The sequence below is a fragment of the Ranitomeya imitator genome, chromosome 10, assembly GCF_032444005.1.
Source record: "Ranitomeya imitator isolate aRanImi1 chromosome 10, aRanImi1.pri, whole genome shotgun sequence".
Lineage (NCBI taxonomy): Eukaryota > Metazoa > Chordata > Amphibia > Anura > Dendrobatidae > Ranitomeya > Ranitomeya imitator.
The window spans coordinates 141,209,867-141,226,437 of record NC_091291.1 but is presented as its reverse complement, the minus strand read 5'-3'; the positions used below and the strand labels follow the sequence as shown (position 1 = coordinate 141,226,437).

The 16,571-nt window shown below is 55.3% G+C and overlaps 1 protein-coding gene across 1 annotated transcript in view; it reads right to left on the bottom strand.

Moving 5' to 3' along the window:
• NCAPD3 (non-SMC condensin II complex subunit D3) overlaps positions 1-16,571 on the bottom strand; it is a 28,334-nt gene that overhangs the window by 7,066 nt on the left and 4,697 nt on the right. The window contains exons 3-26 of the mRNA XM_069741745.1: positions 16,282-16,444; positions 15,929-16,113; positions 15,646-15,813; positions 15,399-15,460; positions 14,771-14,858; positions 14,340-14,473; positions 14,116-14,188; positions 12,924-13,049; positions 11,868-12,120; positions 10,160-10,222; positions 9,565-9,645; positions 9,345-9,418; positions 9,121-9,255; positions 8,450-8,670; positions 4,257-4,448; positions 4,041-4,141; positions 3,664-3,779; positions 3,447-3,554; positions 2,769-2,880; positions 2,569-2,688; positions 691-929; positions 428-507; positions 216-353; positions 14-147 (exon numbers count right to left, since the gene is read on the bottom strand). Of these exons, the coding sequence (XP_069597846.1) occupies positions 14-147; positions 216-353; positions 428-507; positions 691-929; positions 2,569-2,688; positions 2,769-2,880; positions 3,447-3,554; positions 3,664-3,779; positions 4,041-4,141; positions 4,257-4,448; positions 8,450-8,670; positions 9,121-9,255; positions 9,345-9,418; positions 9,565-9,645; positions 10,160-10,222; positions 11,868-12,120; positions 12,924-13,049; positions 14,116-14,188; positions 14,340-14,473; positions 14,771-14,858; positions 15,399-15,460; positions 15,646-15,813; positions 15,929-16,113; positions 16,282-16,444 (3,166 nt within the window). The remainder of the gene's footprint in view (positions 1-13; positions 148-215; positions 354-427; positions 508-690; positions 930-2,568; positions 2,689-2,768; positions 2,881-3,446; positions 3,555-3,663; positions 3,780-4,040; positions 4,142-4,256; positions 4,449-8,449; positions 8,671-9,120; positions 9,256-9,344; positions 9,419-9,564; positions 9,646-10,159; positions 10,223-11,867; positions 12,121-12,923; positions 13,050-14,115; positions 14,189-14,339; positions 14,474-14,770; positions 14,859-15,398; positions 15,461-15,645; positions 15,814-15,928; positions 16,114-16,281; positions 16,445-16,571) is intronic.

Here is a 16,571-nt window from a genome sequence, read left to right as displayed (position 1 = left end):
GGTGCAGATGTACCTAGCACGTTCTCGCTGATCTTCAGCGTCAGGTTGAACCTCTGCTCGTCGGTGAAGTGCTCCAGCAGGAACAGGTAGATCTTCATCCGCTTCTCCTTGTTCTCTTTCCCTTTCAGGGAGAAAAGTCTCTTCTCCCTAAAATGCAGATCGGCCGTCAGCGGGTCCAGGGGGAAACGATGCGGCGGTGGCATTGGGGGGCTCACCTCTCACTCTGGGGAAACTTGTTGTACTTGTCGTGTTTGTCGTAGGACGTGAAGTGGAAGATGCATTCGATGAAATGCTGCGAGAACATCACCGGGTTTCTTTTCAGGAGAAGATGAACCAAGCAAAACTCCCCGAACCTGAAAGGTGGGAGCGGAGGGTAAGGTCCCCGCACAGAGCCGAGGCCCGGCCCCCCGACTCCACAGAGACTTACTGGGCGATATCGGGGTCTGGGTCCACCAGGACACTGACGAAGCGGAAGAACAGCGACCCTTTCCACTTCACAAACTCCTCCTGCAATGAGGAAACAAGCGGATGTGAGGACGCCCCGTCCCTGGGGGGCTGGCGGACCACTAAGCATTGTTCAGGTGGTCTATAGCTTGTTATATTGTTATTACTAATGGCTAGAAAGAAATAACCTCAGCGGCACTGGAAATACTGCGCCGCTGGTCCGTGCCGGTGGTCCGCGCCGCTCACCTGCAGCAGGTTGGTCAGCATGATCAGGGTCTGTTTTCTGATGAAAGCGTCTCTGTCCCGGAGACACACGGACACATTAGGGATGTATCTGTCCGCCATCGTAGTGTACCGAACACACAGGTCACAGATGACGATGATCACGTTGTTGCGGATGGCCAAGTCATTAGATACTTCCAGCTCTCGAGCCAGAGCGGGAATACAGTTCTTAGCCAGATCCTCGTGCTGCAGACACAACTTCCCTGAGGGAGAAAGTGCAGAACGAGGATTTATACAGTCTACATATAGAATAAGCCAAGAGAAAGCCACTGCGTATACGCAACATCCTGCATTATACTTCAGAGCTGCACTCGCTATTCTGCTGGTGCAGTCACTGTGTACATACATTACATTACCGATCCTGAGTTACCTCCTGTATTATACTCCAGAGCTGTACTCACTATTCTGCTGGCGCAGTCACTGTGTACATACATTACATTACTGATCCTGAATTACATCCTGTATTATACCCCAGAGCTGCACTCACTATTCTGCTGGTGCAGTCACTGTGTACATACATTACATTACTGATCCTAAGTTACATCCTGTATTATACCCCAGAGCTGCACTCACTATTCTGCTGGTGCAGTCACTGTGTACATACATTACATTACCGATCCTGAGTTACCTCCTGTATTATACTCCAGAGCTGTACTCACTATTCTGCTGGCGCAGTCACTGTGTACATACATTACATTACTGATCCTGAGTTACCTCCTGTATTATACTCCAGAGCTGCACTCACTATTCTGCTGGTGCATTCACTGTGTACATACATTACTGATCCTGAGTTCCATCCTGTATTATACTCCAGAGCTGCACTCGCTATTCTGCTGGTGCAGTCACTGTGTACATACATTACATTACTGATCCTGAGTTACATCTGTATTATACCCCAGAGCTGCACTCACTATTCTGCTGGTGCAGTCACTGTGCACATACATTACATAACTGATCCTGAGTTACATCCTGTATTATACTCCAGAGCTGCACTCACTATTCTGCTGGTGCAGTCACTGTGTACATACATTACATTACTGATCCTGAGTTACATCCTGTATTATACTCCAGAGCTGCACTCACTATTCTGCTGGTGCAGTCACTGTGTACATACATTACATTACTGATCCTGAGTTACCTCCTGTATTATACCCCAGAGCTGCACTCACTATTCTGCTGGTGCAATCACTGTGTACATACATTACATTACTGATCCTGAGTTACATCCTGTATTATACCCCAGAGCTGCACTCACTATTCTGCTGGTGCAGTCACTGTGTACATACATTACTGATCCAGAGTTACATCCTGTATTATACCCCAGAGCTGCACTCACTATTCTGCTGGTGCAGTCACTGTGTACATACATTACTGATCCTGAGTTACCCCCTGTATTATACTCCAGAGCTGCACTCACTATTCTGCTGGTGCAGTCACTGTGTACATACAATACATTACTGATCCTGAGTTACATCCTGTATTATACTCCAGAGCTGCACTCACTATTCTGCTGGTGCAGTCACTGTGTACATACATTACATTACTGATCCTGAGTTACATACTGTATTATACCCCAGAGCTGCACTCACTATTCTGCTGGTGCAGTCACTGTGTACATACATTACATTACTGATCCCGAGTTACATCCTGTATTATACCCCAGAGCTGCGCTCATTATTCTGCTGGTGCAGTCACTGTGTACATACATTACATTACTGATCCTGAGTTACATCCTGTACTATACTGCAGAGCTGCACTCACTATTCTGCCAGCTGTGATTTCATTACCTGCAGGTTTTCCCTATAAATGATAACCTATAACACAAATGTGCAGTTTTCTCACCGAGTGTGATGAAGGCGTGGGCTCGGATCAGGGGCGGCATAGAAGACCCTCGGAACTGGGACAGCGGTTGGGACAGCGGTTGGGACAGCGGGGCGCCATCTTGCTCAGTGTCACCTGAGTCTATGGAGTAAGAGGTAGACGTTACTGCAGCCCCGAACCTTATCCCACAGCAGGATATGTCATACACAGACACCGCTCACTCTGCTCCGGGGACACTGAGGCTAAGATGGACTGAACCAGGAGGAGGACTTTTTTCTCGACACGTGCCGGACAAAGCTGAGCCGCTTCTCCCAGGATGAAGAGATGTCGGACCTAAGAAGGGGAAGATTATAACAGGAAAACATGAGAAATTAGCAAAAAGTCTACAATGGCGTAATTCCATCTACAGCCAGCAGAGGGAGGACTTTCTATGCGGAGATGATTTACACCAGAGCTCCCCCTTGTGGCTACAAGAGGAAGGACGTGTGGAAATAAAGTCAATAGAACATTGTTAATAGACAGGATGGAAGTAAATGAGGGACTCCAAGTCACAGTCTCTGCTTGATGTCAGTGAATGCAGACAACATTCAGACTGCAATCCTGTAGGCTGCAGTGGATGCAACTGTTTCTGGTCCAAACAACGCTCTTCGATCCCCAATAGTTTGCTACAATGTATCAGTGCAGGCGGCTCAGCTCACAGAGCACAGTGCAGACTGGGTTGCCGGTGGGCATTTGTACAGATGCCGGACGGGAATGCCTGCCTTAAACGCCCCCATATGACACAGCGTGCACCGGAGCCGATCCACACACCCGACGTATACAGTATATCTGACATTGAGCAGGAAAGGGTTGATATTTTTTAGACGAGGATGGAAGGTGCAGAATCTTACGTCTCTCACCATTAATTGCTGATCAAACGGAACGTTCTGTGTGTCGGCCATCACCACGGAGGAAATGTGCGCCTCGCAGACGGACACCAGGTCCCCGCAGACCTCATTGAGCAGCTCCTGCAGCCCGAGAAAATGGAGAGCGGTTACTGCCAGCGGCCTCTAGGTGGAGCCGGCGAGCGCACGGCGTGTACAGCAGTATACAGAGGCCGCGGTGTCGGTGCGCTACCTGCACGGCTTCAGGCGCCTCCCGGTGAGCGTAGCACAACTTCTGCAGGGTCTCCACAGCCGGACTGATGATCTCCGGGGGAAAGGTGCACTCCGTCAGCCAGGACTTTACTTCATCTGTAAGAGGAGGACATTACAGTACCTGCTGCCTGGCGCCCCCATTATAATTAACAGAGTCACGAATAAGCCGTAACCACAAGCACAAGATCTCCGTGTGCTGAGGAACACCGGACACCACTGTCTCCGCCTCAGAGGCACTCACGACTCAATGGTTTCCGGCCTCCGAAGGCGAGGAGTCAATGACAGCAAGCAGAGGTCCTAGGAATGGAGAGGAAGCGCTGCCAGCAAGGTCAGATCTAACGGGCCCCTGCGGCTCACCGATCAGCTGCGCCCTCCGCTCCGCGGGGAGATGTTTGGCGATGTGTCCGATCACGCACAGGATGTGCCCGGTGGTGGCGCTGGAGCCGGCGTCCGTCTCCCTGGAAGAGGCAGAATAAAGCTGAACTCTGCGTCGTCACGAGCCCCGCAGGCGAGATCCGCACTTACCGCCCCACTTACCGCTCCACCTACCGCGCCACTTACCGCCCCACTTACCGCCTCAGCTGCTCCCAGGACATCAGGATTTTAGTGTAGTCCAGTTTGGGTGCGGAGCCGGCGACCTTGGAGAGCAGCATCCAGGCGGAGGCCGCGCGCTCCGTCTCCGTGTGAGAGATCAGGTTGTTGATTAACGTGGAGGTAAATTTATCCCGCTTGGCCCAGATGTGAAACGCCTTCGTCAGGTAGCGGCTGCGGACACACAAGAGTCTGGTAATCCGGCATCGATGGAGCGGCGCCGGAGTATCACATGACTATTAGCTGGCGGGAGCCTCGAGCGCGGGACGGTGTGTGACCACTGATTAACCACTCAGATCACTGCGATCGCGGCTCACAGGGGCCGGCTGTGTGACGTGGACCCTGCTGACCCTCCAGACACCCGCTGTCGGGCAGGGGATCATGCTCACACACCCCTCCATCCTGCACCTCTCACCCCTGAGTCCTGCTCGCTCACATGCACCACCACTCCGTCCTGCACACATGCACCACCACCACTCCGTCCTGCACACATGCACCACCACTCCGTCCTGCACACATGCACCACCACCACTCCGTCCTGCACACATGCACCACCACCACTCCGTCCTGCACACATGCACCACCACCACTCCGTCCTGCACACATGCACCACCACCACTCCGTCCTGCACACATGCACCACCACCACTCCGTCCTGCACACATGCACCACCACCACTCCGTCCTGCACACATGCACCACCACCACTCCGTCCTGCACACATGCACCACCACCACTCCGTCCTGCACACATGCACCACCACCACCACTCCGTCCTGCACACATGCACCACCACCACCACTCCGTCCTGCACACATGCACCACCACCACCACTCCGTCCTGCACACATGCACCACCACCACTCCATCCTGCACCTCTCACGCCTGAGTCCTGCTCGCTCACCCGCACCACCACTCCGTCCTGCACACATGCACCACCACCACTCCGTCCTGCACACATGCACCACCACCACTCCGTCCTGCACACATGCACCACCACCACTCCGTCCTGCACACATGCACCACCACCACTCCGTCCTGCACACATGCACCACCACCACTCCGTCCTGCACACATGCACCACCACCACTCCGTCCTGCACACATGCACCACCACCACTCCGTCCTGCACACATGCACCACCACCACTCCGTCCTGCACCTCTCACCCCTGAGTCCTGCTCGCTCACCCGCACCACCACTCCGTCCTGCACACATGCACCATCACCACTCCGTCCTGCACACATACACCACCACCACGTCCTGCACACATGCACCACCACCACTCCGTCCTGCACACATGCACCACCACCACTCCATCCTGCACACATGCACCATCACCACTCCGTCCTGCACACATGCACCACCACCACCACTCCATCCTGCACACATGCACCACCACTCCATCCTGCACACATGCACCACCACCACTCCATCCTGCACCTCTCACCCTTGAGTCCTGCTCGCTCACCCGCACCACCACTCCGTCCTGCACACATGCACCATCACCACTCCGTCCTGCACACATACACCACCACCACCACCACTCCGTCCTGCACACATGCACCACCACCACTCCATCCTGCACACATGCACCATCACCACTCCGTCCTGCACACATGCACCACCACCACCACCACCACTCCGTCCTGCACACATGCACCACCACCACCACCACTCCGTCCTGCACACATGCACCATCACCACTCCATCCTGCACACATGCACCACCACCACTCCATCCTGCACACATGCACCACCACTCCATCCTGCACACATGCACCACCACCACTCCGTCCTGCACACATGCACCACCACCACTCCGTCCTGCACACATGCACCACCACCACTCCGTCCTGCACACATGCACCACCACCACCACTCCGTCCTGCACACATGCACCACCACCACCACTCCGTCCTGCACACATGCACCACCACCACTCCGTCCTGCACACATGCACCACCACCACTCCGTCCTGCACACATGCACCACCACCACTCCGTCCTGCACACATGCACCACCACCACTCCGTCCTGCACACATGCACCACCACCACTCCGTCCTGCACACATGCACCACCACCACTCCGTCCTGCACACATGCACCACCACCACTCCGTCCTGCACACATGCACCACCACCACTCCGTCCTGCACACATGCACCACCACCACTCCGTCCTGCACACATGCACCACCACCACTCCGTCCTGCACACATGCACCACCACCACTCCGTCCTGCACACATGCACCACCACCACTCCGTCCTGCACACATGCACCATCACCACTCCGTCCTGCACACATGCACCACCACCACTCCGTCCTGCACACATGCACCACCACCACTCCGTCCTGCACACATGCACCACCACCACCACTCCGTCCTGCACACATGCACCACCACCACTCCATCCTGTACCTCTCACGCCTGAGTCCTGCTCGCTCACCCGCACCACCACTCCGTCCTGCACACATGCACCACCACCACTCCGTCCTGCACACATGCACCACCACCACTCCGTCCTGCACACATGCACCACCACCACTCCGTCCTGCACACATGCACCACCACCACTCCGTCCTGCACACATGCACCACCACCACTCCGTCCTGCACACATGCACCACCACCACTCCGTCCTGCACACATGCACCACCACCACTCCGTCCTGCACACATGCACCACCACCACTCCATCCTGCACCTCTCACCCCTGAGTCCTGCTCGCTCACCCGCACCACCACTCCGTCCTGCACACATGCACCACCACCACCACCACTCCGTCCTGCACACATGCACCACCACCACCACCACTCCGTCCTGCACACATGCACCACCACCACTCCATCCTGCACATATGCACCATCACCACTCCATCCTGCACACATGCACCACCACCACTCCATCCTGCACACATGCACCACCACTCCATCCTGCACACATGCACCACCACCACTCCATCCTGCACACATGCACCATCACCACTCCGTCCTGCACACATGCACCACCACCACTCCATCCTGCACACATGCACCACCACCACTCCATCCTGCACACATGCACCACCACCACTCCATCCTGCACACATGCACCACCACTCCATCCTGCACACATGCACCACCACCACTCCATCCTGCACCTCTCACCCCTGAGTCCTGCTCGCTCACCCGCACCACCACTCCGTCCTGCACACATGCACCATCACCACTCCGTCCTGCACACATACACCACCACCACTCCGTCCTGCACACATGCACCACCACCACCACCACTCCGTCCTGCACACATGCACCACCACCACTCCGTCCTACACACATGCACCACCACCACCACTCCGTCCTGCACACATGCACCACCACTCCGTCCTGCACACATGCACCACCACCACTCCATCCTGCACCTCTCACGCCTGAGTCCTGCTCGCTCACCCGCACCACCACTCCGTCCTGCACACATGCACCACCACCACTCCATCCTGCACACATGCACCATCACCACTCCGTCCTGCACACATGCACCACCACCACTCCGTCCTGCACACATGCACCACCACCACTCCATCCTGCACACATGCACCACCACTCCATCCTGCACACATGCACCACCACCACCACTCCGTCCTGCACACATGCACCACCACTCCATCCTGCACACATGCACCACCACCACCACTCCGTCCTGCACACATGCACCACCACTCCATCCTGCACACATGCACCACCACCACCACTCCGTCCTGCACACATGCACCACCACCACTCCATCCTGCACACATGCACCACCACCACTCCATCCTGCACACATGCACCACTCCATCCTGCACACATGCACCACTCCATCCTGCACACATGCACCACCACCACTCCGTCCTGCACACATGCACCACCACCACTCCGTCCTGCACACATGCACCACCACCACTCCGTCCTGCACACATGCACCACCACCACTCCGTCCTGCACACATGCACCACCACCACTCCGTCCTGCACACATGCACCACCACCACTCCGTCCTGCACGCACCACCACTACCACTACTCTGTCCTGCACGCACCACCACTCTGTCCTGCGTGTACACACCACCACTCCATCCAGCATGCACCACCCCTGCATCCTGCACACACTTTCCAACCCAGCATCCTGCATGTATGCACCCCCCCTCCGTCCTGCAGGTCCCACCTGAGGTCCTGGCTCTCGGTGGTCAGCAGGTGCAGTAGGTCCCAGCTGAGCTTCTGCTTCTCGTCCTCCTCCCGGTAGCGGTTCTGGTGCTTGATGCTCTGCAGGAGGAGCTGCTCCAGACACTCCAGGGTTTTGTCCTGCACGGTCACCTCTGTGTCCAGCACCACCGGGATCAGCCCTGTCAGACAGGCCTTCTGCACCGCCACATTGTGAGGCTGAGCCTAGCCAGAACAGAAACAAAACCTCAGCTGTGAGAAGTATTAGATCGTTTTTACAGCTTGAGAACGCAAACAATAAAGGCTTCCATCTGCTGCCAGCAAGAAGCTGTTAGACCTGCTTTACACTGCAGCTTCACTCTAGCAGCCATTTAGAGACTTTATGGGTTACTGTAATCTTTAAATAACATTTAATGAATTTGCAAATTAGTTACGGTTCACATCCAAAGCTGCACCCAAAAAATGAAACTCGGCCTCATTTGTCTCCATTATTAACCCTTTATCTCCTGCTGATTACTTTACCCCTATGAACAGCAGGATCTGCTGAGGAAGAGGTGCAATGTCCAAGGTGTGACACACGTCCAAGCAATCAGTGCAGCTCTGGATGTGAATAGAGCCTTAAAAGACAAACACCCCCTGAATGACTGTAGCACGAGAAGTGCGCAGACGCCGCACCTGCAGCAGCTCGGTCAGGGAGGTCAGCGCCTGCTTCCGCACGGACACGGCGGGGTCTCGGCAGCGGTCCTGCAGGGTGCACAGATCACTGGAGCTGCAGGGGATCAGGTTGTACTTCAGGATGTTCACCAGGACCTGGAGAAGAGAAGATCTGGGAGATGGAGATCCACAAGATTCCTGGAGAGATCAGCCGATCACCGATCCTCCCCATGATCACCGCTCACCTGCAGTGCGGATTTCCGGACATTCGTCTTCTCGTCGCCGGCTCTGAGCCGCAGCATCGCCAGCGTGTCCCTGCCTGGAAAAGCCACGAAAACAAATGTGTCTGCCACGTACGAAAACGGACACAGATGACCATGTGATCCCTCACGGGAATATGTAGCAATGCATGATGGGAGTTGTAGTTTCACAACAGCTGGAGGACGAGAGTCCAGCGCCACTCACCATCAGTCCCTATGGGGTCACAGTCGTCCGTCACCTCGATGGTCCTCAGGGCACCAGGGGTCTTGCGGCTGTGAGTAGAAGCTGCCGGGGGCAATATCATAAGCAGATAATGAACGGACCCGGCCGCGGCGCGTCCGACCGCCACCACCAGACCCGGTGTGTCCGACCGCCACCACCAGACCCAGCCACAGCACGTCCGACCGCCACCAACAGAGCTGGCCACAGCACATCCGACCGCCACCACCAGACCCAGCCACAGCACATCCGACCGCCACCAACAGAGCTGGCCACAGCACATCCGACCACCACCACCAGACCCGGTGTGTCCGACCGCCACCACCAGACCCAGCCACAGCACGTCCGACCGCCACCAACAGAGCTGGCCACAGCACATCCGACCACCACCACCAGACCCGGCGCATCCGACCACCACCACCAGACCCGGCGCATCCGACCGCCACCACCAGAGCTGGCCACGGAGCGCGCGACTGCCCCCACCAGACCTCAGCACGCCAAAACGCTACCAGACCCTGCCACAGAGCATCCAACTGCCATCACCAGACCCGGCCACGGTGCCACTCACATCCCCCCTTACCTTCTGTGCCGTTCACCGTGCTCTCAGTGGCTGCCTCGGCTGCAGAGATTGTACGACAGCTGCCTGAGAACGGGAAATGAGAGGCAAAAAATGACCAAGAACAAATCCAGGAAATGCAGCCATCACACCGAGCACCAGCAGCGAAACCCCATATCCGCCCTTATTTACCCAAACTACTGACCCGACCGGGACACATTCAGACCGCACAGTGACTGCACCAGCAGAATAGTGAGTGCAGCTCTGGGGTATAATACAGGATGTAACTCAGGATCAGTAATGTAATGTATGTACACAGTGACTGCACCAGCAGAATAGTGAGTGCAGCTCTGGGGTATAATACAGGATGTAACCCAGGATCAGTAATGTAATGTATGTACACAGTGACTGCACCAGCAGAATAGTGAGTGCAGCTCTGGGGTATAATACAGGATGTAACCCAGGATCAGTAATGTAATGTATGTACACAGTGACTGCACCAGCAGAATAGTGAGTGCAGCTCTGGAGTATAATACAGGAGGTATCTCAGGATCAGTAATGTAATGTATGTACACAGTGACTGCACCAGCAGAATAGTGAGTGCAGCTCTGGGGTATAATACAGGATGTAACTCAGGATCAGTAATGTAATGTATGTACACAGTGACTGCACCAGCAGAATAGTGAGTGCTGCTCTGGGGTATAATACAGGATGTAACTCAGGATCAGTAATGTATGTACACAGTGACTGCACCAGCAGAATAGTGAGTGGGGTATAATACAGGATGTAACTCAGGATCAGTAATGTAATGTATGTACACAGTGACTGCACCAGCAGAATAATGAGTGCAGCTCTGGAGTATAATACAGGATGTAACTCAGGATCAGTAATGTAATGTATGTACACAGTGACTGCACCAGCAGAATAATGAGTGCAGCACTGGAGTATAATACAGGAGGTAACTCAGGATCAGTAATGTAATGTATGTACACAGTGATTGCACCAGCAGAATAATGAGTGCAGCACTGGAGTATAATACAGGATGTAACTCAGGATCAGTAATGTAATGTATGTACATAGTGACTGCACCAGCAGAATAGTGAGTGCAGCTCTGGAGTATAATACAGGATGTAACTCAGGATCAGTAATGTAATGTATGTACATAGTGACTGCACCAGCAGAATAGTGAGTGCAGCTCTGGGGTATAATACAGGAGGTAACTCAGGATCAGTAATGTAATGTATGTACACAGTGACTGCACCAGCAGAATAGTGAGTGCAGCTCTGGAGTATAATACAGGATGTAACTCAGGATCAGTAATGTAATGTATGTACATAGTGACTGCACCAGCAGAATAGTGAGTGCAGCTCTGGGATATAATACAGGAGGTAACTCAGGATCAGTAATGTAATGTATGTACACAGTGATTGCACCAGCAGAATAGTGAGTGCAGCTCTGGAGTATAATACAGGATGTAACTCAGGATCAGTAATGTAATGTATGTACATAGTGACTGCACCAGCAGAATAGTGAGTGCAGCTCTGGGGTATAATACAGGAGGTAACTCAGGATCAGTAATGTAATGTATGTACACAGTGACTGCACCAGCAGAATAGTGAGTGCAGCTCTGGGGTATAATTCAGGATGTAACTCTGGATTAGTTTCTTCTATTAAGCAGCAGGCAGGCAGAAGGTGCAGACATTACTACTAGTCAGGACGCGGGTGTACTTACTTCCTTGCAGCAGCTCGGTGACTCCTTCGGACACAGTCGTGGAGTTTTTTTCCAGACAGTGCGCCAGGCATGACAGCGCTTTACTCCGCACAGTCGGGGCTTTGTCGGAGCAGCGGCTGAACACCATGGCGTGCAGCAGGAACTTGTGCTGTACAAACTTTATTCTCTCCACCGGGAGGGAAGCATCGGGCGTCCGCTCCGGCAGCTCCAGCAGAGCGATGGCGACGTCCAGAGCAAACACTCGATACGAGATCTGTGCCGAGAGATCGGTACAAGGGGTTAAAGTCGTCGTGGTTACAGGGACCATTACAATTAAAACCTTAAAACATAATTTTCACCATTTTCAGGATCACGGTCGGCAGTCAGAGAATCTGAACAGTTCATTCCCCGACACTAAACTTATTCGGAGTTTGTTACAATCGCGTCCAGTCTACAAAATCCTCTGATCAGTAAGTCTGGAGTTCACACTTACATGATCTGTCTGCGCTGACACATTGCAACAAACCTTCAGGGAAGGAATAGTACGCTGATACAACTGTGCAAAACGCTCAGCCGTTTGGTTTAGGTCTCTGAATTCTCACCTGATTGTGAACACGTTTCCAGTCACCCACAGACAGCAGAGTCGGAACCATCAGGTAGAAGATAAAACATTGCAGAACTATCTATTGGATCGCATCTAGAAAGAAGCAGCAAAGAGGATGGCGGCGGCGGCTGCACGCGGAAGAGCAGAGGACGGCGGCTGCTGCACGCGGAAGAGCAGAGGACGGCGGCTGCTGCACGCGGAAGAGCAGAGGACGGCGGCTGCTGCACGCGGAAGAGCAGAGGACGGCGGCTGCTGCACGCGGAAGAGCAGAGGACGGCGGCTGCTGCACGCGGAAGAGCAGAGGACGGCGGCTGCTGCACGCGGAAGAGCAGAGGACGGCGGCTGCTGCACGCGGAAGAGCAGAGGACGGCGGCTGCTGCACGCGGAAGAGCAGAGGACGGCGGCTGCTGCACGCGGAAGAGCAGAGGACGGCGGCTGCTGCACGTGGAAGAGCAGAGGAAGGTGCGTCGTACCTTGGCGTTGCGGGAGTATTTGTACAGCCAGTCTATGAAGGAGGCGTATTCTGGGTCCGGAAGCTTCTCTAGTAGTTTCACCAGAGCGTTGGCGGCAGAAGTTCTGTACTCAGACTTATCCGGGAACTAGAAGACAAAACGTAACCAAAGGAGCATGACGGAGGGAAATTGCGGCAGGGAGAGTGCGGCCAGGCAGCGCGTGGCAGGGAGGGAGGGAGTGTGCGCGCGGCAGGGAGGGAGGGAGTGTGCGCGCGGCAGGGAGGGAGGGAGTGTGCGCGCGGCAGGGAGGGAGGGAGTGTGCGCGCGGCAGGGAGGGAGGGAGTGTGCGCGCGGCAGGGAGGGAGGGAGTGTGCGCGCGGCAGGGAGGGAGGGAGTGTGCGCGCTGATAGTCATCTCTAAATGAACAGGACAATTGTGACTAGTCAGCAGAATTTGTAACTTATGAGAAAGTTCTCCTCATACAGGAGATTGTCCGGTCACAACACATTGATCACCTAACTATCGGATAATAGTATGAAATCAGCGGGGGTCCGACACCCAGCGCCCCCAATGGTCAGCATCGGCTCTGGTTAGATGCTGAGTGCAGCGGCCGCTGCGGTTCTGCACAATGGACGGAGCTGCACACATCGGCCATATATCCACATCCCCCCACTATCCAGCGGTGGGGTCACCAATACGCCAGGCCCGGACTGCTGCTTTCTTGATCCGATCACATCTGATGTCCCCCAGTTTAAGGCCGGATTCACACACGTGCGTTTTGCCAGTTACGAGCGTACAGACTGCGATGCACGGACCATCCGCGGGGCTTCTGTCTCGGACCTGACAGTCTCACTATGACACTCTCGAGATGGAGGCGGGAGCCCGGTGCTGGGTCTGGACACAGGTGTGAATCCGGCAGAGAAGAGCAGTCACATGTCAGTCTCCTAGATCCAGTCATTGGGGGCGGCGATGTACGGGTAACGGGGCGCAGTGACGGCATCCGGACCCTCCCGGAGCACTGGGAGCCCATGGCTCGTGTTCACACTGAAGCGCATGTACGGGGGTATTCTGCAGCGACGCACTTCGCATCTGGGAGGCAGCAGCTAACGGTAAGTGCCGGACCACAAGCACTAACGGCAGGTGCAGGACACCCACAGATAAACTGCAGACGAGACGTCCTCGGGCGCAGGTCGGCGATATGTGGGCGCTTTACCTTCACACACACGTGCTGCAATAAGATGTGGAGAACAGGGAAGGACGCCTCCTTCAGCTCATCCACCAGGAAACTGCGGAGGAGAAACACATTATCAGGACACCGGTCAGACGTCGCCATCTGCTGGATGAAAAAGCTAAGTGCAGATTACAATGTAAACTAGGTGCGGCCATAAGAAATGACAGCGATGCAACAAGGCAGCGATACACAGCACAGATACTAACCTGACAAATCGGACCGCCTGGTCCCTGGCACTGGTGACTGGAGCGGTGACGCTGAGCAGGGTGGGGTGTGACCCTTCGCCTCCCTTCACCATGAGAATGACGCTCAGCAGGCGCTGGAAAAGACGGCGAAGAGTCTGACAGGGGAAAAGGAAAAACGTGTGAAGGCGATGGCAGCAGGATCGGGAGGAGACCAGAAGGGGCAAGGAACCTAGAAGAAGTGACAGCCTCTGAGCCGTCAGTAACGCCTTAGGCGGGGGCTGCCCTGGTCCTAGTAGGTGGTGGCGGCCCACCGCCCCGACACTGCCCCGGGGGCCCACCGCCCCGACACTGCCCCGGGGGCCCACCGCCCCGACACTGCCCCGGGGGCCCACCGCCCCGACACTGTCTGTTTATTTAGGGAGAGGTTACAGAGACCAGATCGCGCCCCGCACCTGATTGCAGTCTCCGTGCAGGGGCAGACACAGCAGCCACAAGCCGTGGTACGCCAGCTGTGGCACGTACTGCATCCGCTCGGGTGAACTGCAAATATAAAAAGACATGAAAGGTTAGCTACAACGAGCACATCCCAAGAAAGGAGCAATTGGTAATTCTACAGGTTATTGCCAAGGTTCCCGGCCTCCACTGCAAGCTTTCAGAGGTGGCAAGTTTCCATGGAAAGGAGCGCAGCACTTACAAGTTTATAGCAAAACTGCTTTTAAGTGCTGATCGGCATCTGGCCGGATGTCGCCATCATTAGTGCCCGCGCTCCTCAGATGCTTCCACCATTGGAGAAGACACAATTCTGACCAGAGGCGCAGCCTGGTCCTTACTGTAGCATTATTGTAAGTTACCCCCATATTCACCGATTCCTGGGAGGACCACCCGAAACCTGAAGAAGGGGGCTCTGCAGTGCCAGGCCAACAAGCACAGCCACCCTTCACTTACTGCCACTATCTCCGGGAGTCTCGCGCTGCTCAGGACCACCCTGTCTTCACAATCGGTGGGACCCCCAGCAATCAGTACATTAAGGGATAACTCACAACCTCATTATTTAGGGCAAAAAGCCACAGAAAAACTCACCTGGAACTGGAAAATGCTAAAACTTGTGGGACCGTCTCAAAGCTGGTGAGATTGATGAAGGTCTGCGAAGAAAAGAGGAGAGCAGCCGTCACTCCTATGAATGATGGGATTTCCCAGGCGGACACCCCTGCTAAGAAAGGAGCTGTAATAACGGGTCGTGCCCCACTGCGCCAGCCTCGCCCTCAGCCAGGTGACAGACCGTGGGCACGAGGACTCGGAGCGTCGGACTGCAGCGGCCGCTCCTCACCTGCATACAGTGCACCAAGCTCTGCGGCTTCTCCTTCAGGGAAAACGTCTGCAGGAGACGCAGGAAGTTGTTCAGGAGGAGGATGATGGCGTCTCGGATGTTCTTCAGGTCGTGGGTAGAGAAGAAGACGTCCTCCTCCTGCGCCTCCTCGTCCAAGTCATCACTCATCTGGCAACACAACATGGAGACGAGAGATCACACGGATCCGACTGTTCTGCAGCTCGCTGCATCTTGGTCTCCGAATGCCCCGTGGTGCCCGCCGCCCCGTCATTCCTGGTCATACCTCAGTGTCGTTCCGGCGGGGTGGTCTCGGCCTCTTCCTTCCTCCGCGGTTGTTGCCCTGGGAGCTTTTTGTGGAGTCCTTCTTCCTCTTCCGGTTGCTATCCGGGTCCTGGGGCCAGCACTTCTCCAGGCAGCTCACGCTCTTATCAAACAGCACGGGGTGAAACACCCGATTGACGACACTTCCTGCCATAGAGAAGAGCGGCAGTCATGTGACGGTCACAGCCCGCGACGTTACACTTGGCCACACAGGTGGAACAGAACCAGGAGCCCAAAAACTAATCGCCGATTGCTGCTCCCCTCCCCCGACCTCGCACCAGGCCCGATGCCCGAGATGATATCGGGGGCACTCACCTGGCACTTCCAGCAGAAGGAAGTACAATCCGGCCGCAGTGAGGCCCAGCGTCCGCTGCATGGCCCCCGCCGCCTTCTTCTCTCCCGCCTGGATGAAGTGGTAGAGCACGGCCACCAAAGAGTTACAGCAGATGTTGTTCTCCGACAACAGGACCCAGGCGCTCTGCAGGAAGCGGCAAAAGTAAGAGGCGGCCACAGAGGCGCTACGCGAGGTGGACACAGAGGCGTTACACGAGGCAGGAAGCGGCAGAAGAGGCGCTACACGAGGCAGGAAGGAGCAGAAGAGACGC